Genomic DNA, 17232 nt, shown 5'->3' on the forward strand with positions numbered 1-17232 from the left:
AGAAGGAAAAGGAAACACAGGTATGAGTGGCTAGACAATCTCGGCACATATTCACATATACATACATTTCATTTTATTTTCATGGGATTTCCAAGTAGTTGGGCATTATTCTTCTCATTTTATAGATAAGATTGTTCAGACTCTGTAAGGTTAAACTGCTTGCCTAAAATTATATAGCTAATAGGTGGTAAGGCTGGGATTCAAATCTAGACTCATTTTAATAAACTCACCTTCTTTTATGCTAATTTAATTTTTGCTAATTTCTCCCACTCCAGCTACTATCCCCCAAAGAAAATGCTTACATTGTTATGTGTCTTCATAAATAGCTTTAGAATCGTTTGAAACACTGGTTGATCAAACACCAATTTTCATGAAGTTCTGGGTGGTCCTAACTGATCTTTAATCTTTCTTGGCTTGCCTGGGGCTTATTTCAGCTTATCGTAGGTCCAGAAAATCTACATAGATTTTCCTCAAGAACCTCTCTGGTCAGCTCCCATGTAGTTCTGATCTTATTTAGAGAGATAGAGAGATATGTTTCCCATTTAAACAGAGATAGGGGAATGTATTTCCTTCCTACTTTCACAGCTAGCTCCCTAATCCCTCTGACTACCTTGTATATTTCCTGGTTTTCAATCAAAGCAAAAAGGAAAAGGGGGAAAAGAGTTATATTTAAAGTTGTCAGAGTTATTTCTCTTCCGTTCCCCTCTCTGCTCTGGGTTCTTGGGGACTACATTTCCCAGCCTCCTTTGCCAACCGGCTTCAGGGTTTGGCACTGGAGGGAGACAGGAGGGTAGGAAGAGGGGAGACTCACCCACTCTTGTCCCTCCTCCTCCCCTCTTCCACCCTCCACCTTTAGAGAGCCTCTCGAGCAAGGCTTATCTCCTCTATGGTTTCACCTCCTACTCCTCAGTCCCTCCTTCTCTGACCTCACTTCCCACTGGACAGTCCTGACACCCAGGCTCTGCTTTTGTCCTTTTATTCCTTTAGCTCTAGAGATGGAAGTAGCTTTCCACTGATTCTATTATCTGGATTGTTTCACCAGCCCGTAACAGGACTTTTAGCTCTTCCTTCCTGTCTATAATTTCTTCTCCCGATTGAATTCCCTGTATTTAACTATATGGAACAGACTCTTGTTTTCCTGAATGGATCTTGAGTTATTGGCCTAATGGATAGAGAATAGTAATATTCACATTGATATGTCAATACTGGCTGCTCTGTCAGGCTCATTCATTAGCTAAGTAAATGGCTCCTGTAACACCAACTTGATGGATTCAGATTTGTTCCTTGGCAGAATTTTAAATTATCACATGTCAAAGATCTTTAAGTCACTCAGGAAACTGTTGCCCAGTTGAAACTATAAATATTAAATCAGTATATAACGAGCATAATAATAGTAGCTATAGTTTATTGATCCATACAATGTACGTGGCAATCTGCTCAACTCCTTATATACGTTATCTCTGAGTTCTCTGACGAACTATGGGGTATTTGTTCTAGTCAACATTCTTAGTGGCAAATTATAGACACCTACTTTGAATAGATACTAGAATGCTCTTGGTTACTTCATGGAATTAACAGGAAGGCTGAAGATCCAGGCTTGGGAAAGAACAAAAGGAAGTCAGGCATAGCTATCTTGTCACAGGGATGATCTGCTTAGGACTCCATGCATTGGGACACCACCACTGCAGGCTCTGTGAATCATCCCTACCTGCCCGTGGTGGGCAGCATCTAATAGGTATGCTTGGGTCCCATGCCCATGGCCCAGTGAGGGTCTGGGAAGAATGTCTTCTCTCCTTTCAGCTTCGGTAGTAAAGTATTAATGGGATTACCATATTACCCCCTTTTTGGCTTCTATAGTAAATAGTAATAATGGGACTACCATTTGGGAAGCTGGACCACCAAAATGACAAATGGCCCCCACAATATCACTATCCATATTTTATACCTATGAAGGTAAAGCATGTGTATCAATATAATGAGTGGTACATATGAGCCCTCTGGTATGTATGAATCCAAGGCATTCCCTCTTTCCACCAGAATACATTTGTTCTTTATATACAGGTAGTTGGTACCTGAATTGATTTTCTCTTTAAAAACTTCGATCTACATATATCTATAAAATTTTAAAAATTATTTTTAATTTACAAGTATAATCACAATAGCCTTCTATTAAATAAAGAAGTCAGCTTGAGCATTAAAATTCATTTGACCACAATTATGTTGTACTCAGATTTTCAGGATTTGCTGATTATGTAGTTAGAGGTATACTCTTAACATGAACAATCCCTATCAGGGAATCGGCCAGAGACACCTTGCTGTTTACTTGCTTCTTTACTCCAGATTTTCTTAGCAGAATTTACTTTCTTTTCTTTTTCTGACTGCTTCATATATACATATGAGAGATGCATGGACAGCTTCATATTTTAAGAGAGTTGGCACCATTTCATTCTCCTTGCTACCTGGAAGGCACAGCCACCCCGGTACCTGGTCCAAGCACCCTTCTAGAGTAATGCAATGTGATTATAAATACTTTGGGCACTTAGTTGATACAGTGCTGGTATGCTTGTTGGCATGTTGTTATGGAAATTAAATAATAATGCCAATAGGTAATACTTTGCATGTGACTGTGTGTGTGTGTGTGTGTGTGTGTGTGTGTGTGTGTGTGTGTGTGTATGTAGAGAAGGCACGAAATGAGCTTTGTTTTCTATTCTTGACCAGCCACTTCAGTGAGTCACTCAGTATCCCTTTGCTCAGTCATAAACCCTGTAATACCTTCTACTCGAACCCTCTGGAACTTAAGTAAAAACTATTGTACAGACACCTGAATGTTCGGGGCTCTCAATTTTTTATCCTCAAAAAGTAATATAATTACTTAAGTCCCATACCACTTTGGTTTATCATCAAAGGAAAGAAACCCTTAGAGGCTGCAGGTGGGGCAAAACATGTTTTTAAAATCAAAGGAAACTCCATGCACCTTGACTGTCTAAGAATTGGGCTTGAAGGGAACAACTTAAAAAGTAAAGTTGAGTATTCCACCCCCCAGCATAAATAATTTTGACATACCTTAGTGAAAGGCCTTTTGCAAATCTATTCCTTTCCAGAGTTTACATAAAAAGCTCCTTTTCTTATCATGACTTTAAAAAAATATGAATACAAAGGAGATGGGAAAACTATTGTGTAGTGTTAATAGCCCTCCATCACTAAGGCATATTGAGGAGGACATTCAATGATAATAGTAGTATCATTGTGAGGCCATGTGAAATTACATTAATAATGTATGAATGAATACAATCTCATTGTAAAAAGCACAAGCCATTTGTATGTATATAGAATAAAGGAGGAACATCTCCCAACTTCCTTCCTTTACAGTTGGGAGGCTAACTTTTTAGTCCATTTCTATGCATGTCATGTATACAAAATACATACATGTGCTCTCTAGTGCCAGCTCTCTCTCAAGCATAAATGGTATCACCGCACAGTGACTGTTCTATAATTCATGTTTTTATGTTGAACGCTGTATCTGAAAAGTCACATTTCTTAATCTTTTCCTTTATGTCTTCTGGGTTTTGCCTTTAATTTTAGAAGCTCTTCCCCCACCCCGCTGGGTGTTCCAATTGATTTTTAAATTGAGGGCCCAAATCTTCATCCATGGTTGAAGGACTATGAAGACATTTAGAAAACAGCTGCCTGCTGGCCCAGAGGTGGGATAGAGAGCATGGCTGTCTTGGCTGAGCTCTGAGCCATCATCTCTTTGGCCTCGCATAGGTGTTCCTTTGAGCTTCATCTCTCCTGGGCCCCTCCCACTTCCTGCCCAGAGCTGTCCTCATTGCTGGCCCTCGCTCTCTTTTTTGGCTTTCCGAGGGACAACCGTGGTTGCCAGGTAAGTGGAGGGGGCCCATGGAGGGTGAAGGGGGGTACTAATTAAGAACTGTTTTCTTTTTAGTATGGTAGGTGTGAGGCAATTGGAATGAGAAATAATCTCCAATTTTACACCAATTCAGTTGAGTAGAGTCAGGGGAAAAACTGGTTTTGGTGAGTTGGAAACTTGATCAAGAATCAACATTTTGATTCTCTCTCAGAACTGGTAAATGATCTAAATCTGCCTTATATTCAAGACCAAAAGAAAAAAAAAAAAAAAAGACAAATCTGCCAAGAAGGTGTGGCTAAATTTTGAACATTTAGTAACGGATCATCTTGTTCATATATTAGCCAAATTATTTTTCTTCCTTCTACTTTCTATTGCCCTTTCCCCCCACCTTTATTGCTTTTTAGTCCTTCCTAGCACGTTAAGATGGACAGGGGAGAGAAAAAGAGATGGGATTCCATTTAATCAATTTTTCTACTTACAGTGGAGTCATATATTATGTGAGGGGTTAGGTTCTAAAGAGAGATCATAAGGTCAAAATCATGTGCAATCAAAGTTATCCTTGAAAATTCCTTAAGTGGACCATAAGACCTTGGAAACACCTTTTTTCTTTTCTTTTCCTTTTCCGGCTGTTCAGCTTTCAGGATCTTAGTTCCCCTACCAGGGATTGAACCCCGGCCCCGGCAGTGAAAGCACCGAGTCCTAACCACTGAACCACCAGGGGATTCCTGGAAACATATATGTTTCTTCACCTGAGCACTAGATATAGTAATTGTCTTGTATTTGAGGACAGATAAAGGGAAAATAAGCACCTTAAACACTAGACTCATATTCTGTGTGGTGAGATCAGAACCAGCGACATGATTTTCGAGGTCTTGTGCAAAATGAAAATGCAGAGCTTCTTGTTTAAAAAACATTGAGAATTTCAAGTTGGCAGCATCAGAACATTAAACCTAGTATGGGGCTCTTCCAAGGTCAGGGTCTTGAGCCACTGCATGCTCACGAAACCAGCCTTGGATAAGAAGTTTGGAACATAATTGAGAAGCTTGGAAACTGAGATCAACTCAGGAAAGCGAAGCCTCACAACTCCCACAGAGAGAAGGGGTTAAAATCATTGGCAGAGTTCCAGTTATGCTGCTGTGCTCCACACTCCCTGTCCTATCTCTGTCTAGTTGAATTTGCATTACGCTAGATCAGCACAAGATGCAGCCCTGCTATAAAAGTTAAATGGCTGAGAGGTTGCAAATCCATATTAAAATTGCATTTTGGGATTTTATGATTTATACAAGGCTTCACTGTAATTTAAAACTCAGATTTAAGATGTGTCAAAAGAAAAGTAGTATTTACATTTCTTTACCAAGCAAAAATTTTGATCTGTCCTTTGTTATTTGCCAAAGGTAACAGATCAAATTTAATCTATTGTGTTAATTTAAACAAACTGCATTACCATGAGTTCTCTAAGTGATTCAAAACAGAAAAGTTAGAAAAATTAGGTGTGATGTCTTCTTCAAATAAAAAGCTAATTATTTTACTTACTAAAGAGGTTGTCTTTTCAGACAGTTTTTTTGGAAGGTCATGAACATAATCTGAGCAAGGAGGACTTTATTCTACGACGGCCTGAGCTCTCTGAGTAAGAATATGATACAAGGCTCTTTTTTTTTTAAGGAAACTACCTAATGTTTTACAGTACTGTATTTCTTCAAAGTGATTTTATATACAAGCCAGGCTAAGGACAATTAGTCAGGTAATTGACCCAAAGGTTTCCAGATAGCAAGTTATTTCACGTTGATGTAATAGAAGATTGTTTTTCCAGGAGACTTTTTCTCCTTAGCATGGGTCTCTGGTTTTACCCTAACCTCTTCTGCCTCAAGGTTCTCACCCCAGCATAGGCTGAAACTTGACTCATCTGCTTTGATAAAAATTTCTTCCTCGTGGCTTTGAGAGTTACATATTTGAGCTTTAAAATAAGTGTCATGCCCAGGGTCAGGCAGCTGGTGACCCAGGTAGACTGGACAATTCTCCCGACTAATGCTTACCTGCTTCACGTTATGTAATACGGCAAAACAATACTTAAGCTCCTGCAAAGCTAACAAAGGAAGCAAAGCTGCGATGTGTCATTGTCACAGTGTCCAGAAGTCTGGGGGATATTTTTAGTTAATCTTTCTATTGTGGAATCTTTAGGGTGGTGATGGCAGTTGTGTGGTGGTTGTTATTTGGCAAGAATTGAAATTAGAGGCTTCTGTCAACCTGACTTCTGATTCCAACAAACGGTATAAACAAGGTTCATAGGAAAGAACCTGGGTGGCAATAGCATTTTCTCTTTAATCTCTTGATTTGTAACAAGTTGTGTATTTTAGGAGAAGGGAGGAGAGAGTGGCATAAGGAGACACAAGTACTACAAATTTATACAGATCACCAGCTAAGGTTGTTCAGAGTGGTTTGCCAAATAGTTTCAACAACACTGACTGAGTGCTTACTGTGTACAGCTCTAAGCACTGCTTTATCTCATTTCATCCTCACAAAAACCCAATGAGACAGTTATCATGTTTCCCCATTGACCAAGATCTCATAGTAGTATGAGCCCATGTTGTGACACTGAATGATTCCATCTAGGTTAACTGGCTTTCTGCCCTCCTGTAAAATGTTGCTTGTCTGGTTCTTCTTCTAGAACCAATTTTGCCTTCACAATCCAGACATGATTTCAGCACTAAATGGAAGTACTTGAGCCTATACAAAAGTCACTTACATTCTTGCATGAAACTGTCTCTCAAATAACACCAATGTACACCTGACAGAAGATACAGTGGCTTTCGTGTGTGCGGTTGGGGGAAGGGTGTTTCTGTACACTCTGAAGCACACCCACAGCAAAGCCGAACAGTAGGCCTGACCGCACCGAGCTCCCTGGGACTGCTTATTTACATTAACCGCTGTCGAAACTTCTCCGGGAGATAGATGCCCAAGAACCCTAGGGGAAGTAAGATGCTTTATCTTTTGCGTCCACACGAAGTTTACGTCTTCAGAGAGCCTGGGTGGGCGTGACTTCCAGGAGCTAATCGTTCTGTCCAGCCATATGCAAATCTGGACTCCTGCTTCTGTGGAGGTGCAGACACAAACATAGGTGACAAGTTGGTTGCTGACGTGAGTGGGAATGCACTTGCCCGTTTGTGGGTTGGGTTGTCTCAGTTTAGACCGTGTGATAGTGGGCACTTAACTTGGATCGCCCGGTCTAGATGAGGGGTGTTCGGGCTGTAAAAGTTCCACGCGCGGCCGGGGACCTAGCAGCATTGCTTACGGTGGTGCGCCCCGGGAGCCCGGGGTCGGGGGGGGGGGGTCAATCCAGCGCTCCACAAGCACCTCCGCCGGTGGCTCCGCCCTGTCCCCAGAATCCCCGCTCCGCCCCAAGAATCCCCGCTCCGCCCCGTCCCCAGCGTCCCGACAGGCCCCGCCTCCAACACTGAGAGCTGGGGATGGCACCGCTGCCCCAGTTCCGTAAACACTTCTCTCCCCGCCCCTAGCAGTCCCCGGACCGCACCACTCTCAGCCCACGGGGGGGAAACCGTTCCCTCTCGCACCCAGAACACACCCAATCCGAGCTCTCCTTGGCCTCTTTCATCCGAAGTTGAGGGAAATGTCCTGTATTAGGTCAGATCTGTCAGAGTTCGGACATGGAAGCTGAAGTGCCCTAGATTTCCCCTTCTCCCCGATGCCGTCTTCCCCCCTCTCTCCGGTTACGTGATGGCCACGCCGTGGCTGCCTCTCTAGAGTCCCTCCCGGCCCTTTAAATGCCGCGTGGGGGTGGGAGGGGGCCGGGGAGGTTGAGGGTTGCTGGACTCGTGGGCTTCTGAGGTGTTTATGCCGTGCTGGGCGAGGGAACACGCAGAGACGCCCGAACCGGGCTCAGTCAGTCGCCTTTCTCCTCCGCCTGTCGCCGCGTCGGAGCCGGTGCGTACCATCCCGGGGAAGGGGGTCGCGGGCTCTGAGGCGATGGGCCCGGGTCGGCGGAGAGGGACACGTCGCCCCCGGGCAGCCTGAGGGTCTCCCCCACCCCACCTTGGAGCGCCGTCCTGGGACCCGGGGGCAGGGGCGGTAAAGGCCCGCTCCTTGCTCCCCCAACCCGACACATCACCTTGTTTGACCTCGAACCGCTGTCCCGCGTGGGAGCGGGACGCGGGCGCCGGGTGGCCACGGTGGGTGTTGGAGCGGCCGCGGGCTTCGGGCCGTGGAGGCGCCAGGGTCGGGGCCGCTTGGCCTCTGCTTACATCCCCCTGGGTCCGTGCCAGCGACCGCGCCGCGAGCGGCTTCCCACCATCGGGGCTCCGGGAGCGGGCATCCTGTCGCCTGCAACCCCTGGCCCGGGTGGGCGAACTGAGTCGCTGTCGGGGCCGGGAGGGGCCCCACCTGTGTGTTTGGGGTTTGTTGCCCGGGTTTCCTCGGTGCTCGGCTCGGCCTACGCCGTCCCCTCCCCCAAGAGTTTGTTTTGACAGGAAACGTGCTGCTGGAGGGGAGGGGCGCCCAGAGGACGTGGGCGAGGGGTGTGCCGATGCGTCCCCACGACTGTACCCTCAGTTGCGGGGAAGAGGCGGGACATGCCCACCAGGCCCGGGCTCGAACCCCTGGGGCGGTCAGGGTTGGCTTGTGCTTCCCAAGGCTGCTACTCTGTGTGGTGCCACTTCGGGTCACAGCGATGATTTGAGGTGGCACGTGGACGAACGTGGTTAAGTGTTTTCGTTAGTATTAAGAAAAACTGTTACCTTAAGCCGAGCGACTTCACAATGATATAAAGTTTTCTTTCAAACTAAGTGTATCTAAATGCAAAAATCTAGTTCAGATAATGAGAAGTGTTTGATAGAGCACAGGTGAGGATGGAAATGTGGAAACAGGCGTGAAGAGTGGCCCTCAAGTGACTAAAGTTTATGCTGTCTTCGATGGTTATCCTGTTACTTTCACCTTGAAGAAACTAGACAAGCTGTCCTTGTCCCCGGTCGGCCCCTCGGCCCCCAAGATCCTCTTGGTCCCGTGGGTCTCCAGCCCGGTCAGAGACCTTGCTCTGTCCCACCTGCAAACTTAATGAGGTTATGACAGTGGTTCCCACTGCAGGAGGCGCTCGGCCTGCCTTTTCCTCTTGCCTCCAGGGATTTCATCTATCACCCTGGCAGCCCGTGGAGTTTGCCTGACTTGAAGTGGCCCAGAGCTGAAGATACCCAGTCGTGTGTGGAAGCAGCTTCAATGCCATTTTGTGGAGGGTTGAGGGCCCAGAGGGGGAAACAGGTACTAAAACAGGCCAACCAGGGGTGGGAGAAGAAGTGTTTTCAAGTGTGAAAAGTGCCTAGAAATCCTTCTCCCTGACGTTGTAATGTTATGTGTGGCGTGAACATCTGCTTTTTTAGACAATGACTGGCTTTGTTGGCTTTTATCTAGCTCTTTGTTGGCTCTAATTTGATGAAGACCAGTATTCTCTAGCTGAATGGAGCAGGCACCTACCCCTCTGGCCTGTGGTTTTTGCTTTGCTGCGTGTGAATAACTTTTTAAGCGCTGCTGCTGTTTAGGACTGGTTCTAAAGCAGCACTTCGCAGAAGATGAAGATTTTTCCTTATCATCTGCAGTGTTTTCTTCAGAGCCCAGTCCTACTCCTCTGACTCCCTGCCCTTTACTACAAATATATGAATGCTTGTCTTTGCAGGTGACCTTGATCTGGTCTTGAAGAATGATACCCGCTAGATATTTCTTGAAATTTTCTCTTTTCATGACTTAACCTTAATTGAATGGGTTCCATTCCTCAGGTCCCTGCTGGATAATCTGAATAATTCACTTCAAAATGCTTTTGACTCAGGCTAGCTATAAGCAATTAACCCTTTTGATAATATTTGGGTTTTAAGGAGGGATTTTGCAGTGCATAAAGAATGGCTCCCTGATAGAGGATTTTCAGTCAATCTAGTGGGGTGGTTGAGAATAAGTTTGGTCAATGGACTCTTTCAGTGATGCCCTTCACGGTGTAGCACTTAAGCAGACACCCCGGGGGTAAGGTCAGCTTGTTACCACATGTGCAAGTGTCCACATGGTAGTGCGTAGATCGATGGCAGAGTGGGAGAGGAAAGAATGAGCAGTACACCAAATTTTCTGCAGCCATCCTAGAGTGGTAAAGAGCACAGGCTTTAAGGATCCACTGCCTGGATTAGAGTTGTGCCTCTGCCGCTGCTATGAACCCTCGAGCAAATAACTTAACCTCTCTGAGCCTCAGGTTCTTATCTATAAAACAGGGATAATGATGATACCTTAGTTAACAAGGTTATGATGAAGATTCAAGAAGATAAAACATTTTAAGCACTTATCATGGGGGCCGAGCCATGGTACGTATTCAATAACTGTTAACTCCAATTGTTATTATTTGCTATCAGTTAGCATCAGGAGGTTGGAAAGGCACAATGTAAAAGTTTCTCTAAGCTCTGGGACTGTGAGTCTTTGCTAATTTGCACTGGGAATTGGAGAAGGGAGGTGTAGCTTCTTCCCACAAGGAGCTTAAGATTTAGTGGCGAGGCAGATTTGCAGAAAACAACTATCGTACTTTAAATGACTGCATAATGGGAATATGAGCAGTGTGAGTGAGGCAGAGGAGAAGGGCGGCCCAAGTTGTCTTTTGAATAGAACGTGGCTTAATTTGTTCATCAGTGATGCTCACTGAGCTCCTTCTCTATCCCATGCGGTGTTCTAAGCTCTAAGATGACAAATTTAAATGGAATTAGTGGAGATATTAAGGAAGGTCACTTTGAAGTTGTAACATTTGCTTTCAAATCTGAATGACAACAAGGCTCCAACCACACAGAGATCAGGGAGAAAAACATCCCATTGGAACAGAAAAGCAGGTGCAAGTGCTCCAAAGGAGGAAGTTTGGCATGTCTGAGGAGCCCAAAGAAGGCCATTGTGTCCAGAGCATGAAGGATTAGGGGGAGAGTGGTAACAGAATGAAGTGGGCAGAGGCCAGATCACAGAGGGGTTATAAACCACTGCCAGGAGACTTCTTAAGAAAAGGAAACCCACCTGGAGAAGAACTCTTAAAAAGGATGATTTCTTTTGCCTTTTCAGAAGGACTCTGGACGATTTCCTGTTTTATTCACTAGGCACTGTTCAAGAAGGACATTGGGATGGGTTTGACTGTCTAGAAGAGTTTCTGTAATAGAGTGGATCTAAGCTATTGTAGTGGTGTGAACAATCAAGATCTGAAAACTACAGGAGACTGGGCTGGTCTGAATTAGACTTGAACTTTTGGTTCAGTACTTCTTCCCTTTTAACCTTTTGCTTGGAAATAATTTCAAACTTACAGAAAAAGTTGCAAGAACAGTACAAAGAACTCCCTGTTGTCTACCTTTTACTCATATTCACCTATTAACCTTTTGCTCCATAGGCTTTATTGTTTTGTCTTTTTCTCTCTCGTTGGAGAGAAAGTTGCATATATCGCCGGCCTTTTTTCCTAAATGCACAATCACAGCACATTTATCAACTTCAGTAAATTTAACATGTAATACAGACAGTAGATTCAAGTATTGTAACCATGTTGTCAATTGATGTAATAATGTTCTTTTTTTTTTTTTTTTTTTGCGGTACGTATGCGGGCTTCTCACTGCTGTGGCCTCTCCCGTTGCAGAGCACAGGCTCTGGACGCGCAGGCTCAGCAGCCATGGCTCACAGGCCCAGCCGCTCCGCGGCCTGTGGGATCTTCTCGGACCGGGGCACGAACCCGTGTCCTCTGCATCGGCAGGCGGACTCTCAACCACTGCGCCACCAGGGAAGCCCTAATAATGTTCTTTATAGCATTTTTTTCTTTGGTACAGGAAGCAATCTAGGATCATCTATTGCAGTCGGTTGTCAAGTCCTCTTTCATCTGGAATGTATCCTCAACCTTTCTTTGTTTTTTATGACATTGATATATTTTTTTAATTCATGACTTACTCTAATAAGAATAAAATAATAATTGATATCTGTCAAGCACTTAGTAGGTGTTTAAGTACTTGACATAGACTACTTCAATTAATCTTCACAACAATTCTACAAGGTAGATAATAGTATTGTCCCCAATTCATAAATGGTAAGTTCCCTGTCTCCAGTCAGTAAATATCTCGAGTCGAGATCAAGGAACCAGTCCATCTGGCTCCGGAGCCAGTGTTCTAACTGCTTCGGTGACATGTGCATTGTCACTGGTGGATCTTTGCAATCCTGAACCAGTGCAGGATCATTTGCAGATAGAGTTTGCTGCAGAAAGGAAACAGGAAGTAAAGTCGGTAATCTGGATGCAGCCTGAGGATCACTGGCAAATTAAAAACTGATCTCTGCTCCATACGTGCTAGAACACAGGACTAGCCCCTTCAGGTCTCTGTACTTGTTCCCTCCTCTCTAAAATGTCAGTGGTCATACTGCCATTCATTCAACAATAAGTATTCAAGTGCCTGCTGCCTCCCAGTCATTGACCTTGGAAAGAATGACATAATACTGCCTTTATTATTATAAAATGTGGAACGGTACAATGAAAAATGTGATTATTCTCTTTGAATAGTGACTCACTGGAGTGTTGGAGGCTTTGTTTTGGCGTTATCTTCTCTCTTCACATTGACTTTACATTTGGCCAGTGAGTAAATCCTCCCAGGTAGGATGAGAAGTGGTGTTCCTGGAAAGTTGTTTGGTTTGTTTGTGAGTCGCAATGGTGAAGGTTAAGTAAATCTAGGTTTGTCAGTATGAGAAACATTACCTTTCTTAAAGAAACAACCTGTTTTCGTTATCACTATTCTAAGAGAGAATCCAAAATAGCTTTAAAAACAGTCTAATTACCGTCAGTGTCTTTGAGTCAAGTAGCTTTGTCCCCAGATGACCTGTATGGAAACCAGAGACCAAGAAAGGTAAGAGCAAGTGTGAAGGGACTTACAGAAAACTGTTTACACCATGATGGGCCATTTGCTTTTGATTTTTGTATTTCAAACAAATGCAAGAATTCTGTCCTAGGTTAAATACCGGTCTTTGTTATCTGTAGGGTAACATGCTTTTATCATCATGGAATAGAGTTGTTCTTCCCTCTAGAGTTTTTAATGACTGAAATGATGATAATAACAACTACTAAAGCAAATAATACTAACAATAGCAAACATCTGTATCCTGTTTACTCTGTGTCAGACACTGTTCCAAGCACTCTACATAGATTGACTGAATGAAATCTCACACCAACCCTGTGAGTTAGGTATTATTAATATGAGGACACAGGCGATTTCTTGATAGAGTAATAGTGTGCATTTTGGCCTCAAAGAAAAGTTTCTGCTTGGATCCACTAAAAAACCCAGATGTAATGTGGAGGCTTAACTAAACAAGAGTTTCTAAACATTTTGATGCTTTTACATTTTCTGTTACATCCCCTATGCCAGAAGCTCTACCTCCAGTGAATTGTTGGAAGAAAGCGTAGTTGCATGTTATTAAGTATGTCTGCCATGAGTGCATTTAATTTCTCAGAGCTTCTGGTGATGCCTCATGGAACTCTGGGTTTATAGCATGTTAGCAATTCCTCACTAAAAGGCACCTGGTAGCTGGCCCAGCCCCCTCAGAAAAATGAGGTGAAGAGAGCAGACTTGATGTGGATAAAGTCATGCAGCAAATCAACAACAGACCCAGGCCTTACACCCAGGACTTCTACCTCCTAACCTAGAGCTTTTTATTTTTTTTAATCTTTGTACTTAGCTGCCTTGTTAGACACAGTTAAGAAACCTATGAAGTGTGCTGTTCAGCTGGAGTAGAAAAGTGAAATGGAGAGTTATAGCTATTAACCCAGTTCATAAATTCCAATGGATGGAAGCTCTTATTCACTCTTACTTGGAAAAATAGCCAAAGTGAAGAGGAATTGAGGGCAGAGCATCACAGCACAGTTGTTACAGTTGAATGAATGAAAGAAATAATAAAATGGAAACAGAGTTTAAGATATTCTAGTAAGAGTGTGACAGGACCAGGGAATATTGAGTCTTAAGCCTAATAAAGCAGGTTGAGGTGGTAGGTACTCTGCTCCAGGCCTTGAACTTTGACAGCAGCAGGGCTGTAGATGTGAAGTGATAATCAGTTTGCAAATGTTCTGGCTGCAGCTGTACCAGATGGGATTCAGTGATTCCCATTCAGCTAACACCAAATGAATATTTGTCACATACTTGACACTGATGATGGTGGGACGAGACACAGTTCCTGCCTATTAAGGAGAGTCGGAAGTAGCCACAGGAGGAAAATAGCGACAAGGGTCTAAGTGCTATTGTGCAGATACAAGAAATGTGCTGCAGGTGTACAAAGAAGAGTGCCCTTAGCTCTGGCCACGGCGTAGAGGGAAGGCTTCCTGGAGAAGCTAGCATTTTCGAGAAATGCCATCAGTGAGAAGTAAAATGTTGGCAAAGAGAGAAGCCTAGAGGGAAGGGTAAGCGCACCAGTTGGGATCTGGGGTTCGGTGGAATTGAAAGGGTTGGAGCAGACCCCTTTCTTCTGTCCTCTATCCTCACCCCCATCTGTCCCCCTTCCAGCAGATGGGAGTTAACGCTCAAGGAGAATCTAGTTTGCCTGTGGTAAAGGAGGTGAGTTCACTGCCGAGGATGCCAGGGGTCGGCCCTCAGTCTGTGTCCGAGATGGTTGGCTTCTGGGCTTTAGGAGAAGGCGAGTGTATCTACTGGGGAGCTTCCTGGCAGCTCGTCCCCACTCCCTGCCCTTCGGTTTGCAGATGCAGCCTCCAAGTTGGTGGTTTTCTGTTTGCGAAAGTGGTAGGCTGAGCACGGGTGCGTTTCTACAAGTGGCAGGACTGGAGAGGTTGTTTAGGTGAGGCCAGGGGCAAGTGCCCTTGGCTTTTCACCTTTAGTAAGTCCCTCTCAGGCCCATCCATTTCTCTGTCATCACCCGAAGGATAAAGAATAGCACTGTTTCTCTCAGCAAAGGCTCGAACCCCCTACCTTGGTCCCAACCCTGCCTCTCCTTTCGCGTGCTTCCTCAGCAATGCCTTGGTTTCCCGTTCCTTGTCCTCTAGCATCTGGCACACGCAATTTTAGGTAACTGGACTTGAGAGCCATGAGAGGATGGCCCTGTGTATTTTGTTCACTGTTGCTTTTCCCAGTGCCTGGTGCATAGTAGGCACTTAATACACATCAAAGGAATCATTGAAGAAACTGCAGGCATTTCCAGGCATTCCATGGGTAGTTGTGGTTTCCCGTTCTGATAGCTTTAAAAGCTCTGAGTATCTCATTGCTGGCTCAGGTTTAAAGAGATTCAGTGAACCCTTACTATCATTACCATCTGTTCAGGATTTGAGGTGCCTTTCTCCTCGGGCCCAGGTTTCCCCTCAGTGTCAGCTATCACCACACTCATATCAGGGCCAGCTTCCTCCCAGGCCTGGCTGAGGATCCTGGGATCAGGCCTGAGCGTCCTGGGTACCCAGGATCTCCTTTCCAGTGGCTGACTGGGCCCAACTGCCCTGCCCTTCCCTGGGAAGCAATCTGATGTCCCAGAAACAGCCGTGGATATAGAGTCCAGGGACTGGTTTTATGGCACAGTATGTCTCCTGGTGTCTGTTCTCCCCCCAACCTGTGAATCAGGATCTTTTGTGCCTGTTTGTTTATTGGATGGCGGTAGGTACTGTCTAAAGCACAAACGAAATACCAGGCCTTACTCTTCATAGCGTGACAGTTCATGGGAAAATGGAGGAGAAAAACCTATATACTTGCTGGCCAGAAATTTTAATTAGTCTTCCTCTTTCCCTAGGAGGCTCACAGACAACTAAAAAGGCTGATTTCAAAAATATTTTATTTAAAACAAAGACAGAGGAACAATAATAATAGCAAACATTTGAATGCTGTGCTAAGCACTTTAATAAGATTAATCTGTTTCATCTTCAAGCAACCCTATGAGGTTAGTCTTTCAGCCCAGCTTGACTCATGAGGTAGGCAGTTAAGTGACTTCTCCAAGGTCACATGTCAAAAGACAGAACAAGCTTCAAACCCAGAGCCCCACACTCTCACTCTTACCCTCCCACGCTCTAGCACCCTCAGGAGGAGAGAGTGTGTGCTCTGCGCATTGTTTTTTGAGGATGCTTTATTGCTGGGGGCTGCTCCACGTTCACACCAAGTATGTCCTGTGTGAGCTCACACCTTGGCTGTGGAATCCTTTTCTGGAAGGCAGTCTTGCAGGCCTAGTGATAGCCTGGTCCGGGTGCCATGGGAGGAAGGAGGTCATCTTCTGGGGGCCTTTCCAGTGCTGTGACACATGCGACACGGCTTTCTACATTGAACGAAGCACCAGCACCACTGGAGGGAGTACTGCAGAACATTGACACAGGGTCTGTTTGTCTGTGCAGGTGCTGTCTCTTTACCCACACTTCAGTGACACAAAATGCCCTTCAATGGTGAGAAGCAGTGTGTGGGCGAGGACCAGCCAAGTGATTCAGACTCTTCCCGGTTTTCCGAAAGCATGGCTTCGCTCAGTGACTATGAGTGCTCCAGGCAGAGCTTTACAAGTGACTCTTCTAGCAAATCCAGCTCTCCTGCTTGTAAGCCAATGGGGAGTGGAGGTGGTTCTAGACACACATGTTGGATTTTAAAACTCGGAAATGAATGAGAGCAAAGTACTGACTTTTCCCCTCTAGATGTACTGGAATGGCACTGCCAGGGCCCTGCAGCTGCCTTGTACATGCTCTCAGCAATAAATTGCCACTGATGTTTACAATCTGCCCATTTTTATTTTCATCGTTGTCTCTGATCTGCTTTGGTTTGGCTATAAATCAGGTCTCCCAACCCCACCCGTCTTCTCTCTCAATTAGCAGAAAGCTACTCCTTCTTGAGATCATTTTTGAGCCACATTCAAGGGTAAATTCAAATCGGTCCTTTCTTGCTTACATGGAACGAAACTTGCCCCAACTCAAGGGTCAGGCAGGAAATGAAATAATCTAAAGGGTTTCCTACTGATTTCAAAAACTGTTGTGCAAATCACCCCAGAAAAGTGCCCACGAGGAGCATTACTGCACCAGGAGTACGAGAAGGAATGAAAAGAGTGCCATGGTGAAGGGAGATGTCTTTTTTCTTTTTTGTGTGTGGAAGCTAGAAATGCGTGAAGCCATGTGTTTGTCTTTTTTTTTTTTTTAGCTTTTTAATTGACATTTTGTATGGGAAATATAACTCCTTAAGCTGCCCAAGCAAATGCAGAGAGAAGCAACTAGCATTTAATATGATCAAATGCCCACTTCAGAAAAAGTTTGTTCATTTGTATTTATTTATTTATTTATTTTAACATCTTTATTGGAGTATAACTGCATTACAATGGTGTGTTAGTTTCTGCTTTATAACAAAGTAAATCAGTTATACATATACATATATCCCCAT

At 44.4% G+C, this 17232-nt stretch overlaps 1 protein-coding gene across 1 annotated transcript in view; it reads left to right on the forward strand.

Moving 5' to 3' along the window:
- Nucleotides 1-7663: 7663 nt before the first annotated feature.
- The window catches only part of TCP11L2 (t-complex 11 like 2), a 41434-nt gene continuing 31865 nt past the window's right edge, over nt 7664-17232 (forward strand). The window contains exons 1-2 of the mRNA XM_082850914.1: nt 7664-7807; nt 16212-16403. Coding sequence (XP_082707040.1) covers nt 16247-16403 — 157 coding nt within the window. The 5' untranslated portion in view covers nt 7664-7807; nt 16212-16246. The remainder of the gene's footprint in view (nt 7808-16211; nt 16404-17232) is intronic.

The sequence above is a fragment of the Leucopleurus acutus genome (genome assembly GCF_964270905.1).
Source record: "Leucopleurus acutus genome assembly, chromosome: 11".
Classification (NCBI taxonomy): domain Eukaryota; kingdom Metazoa; phylum Chordata; class Mammalia; order Artiodactyla; family Delphinidae; genus Leucopleurus; species Leucopleurus acutus.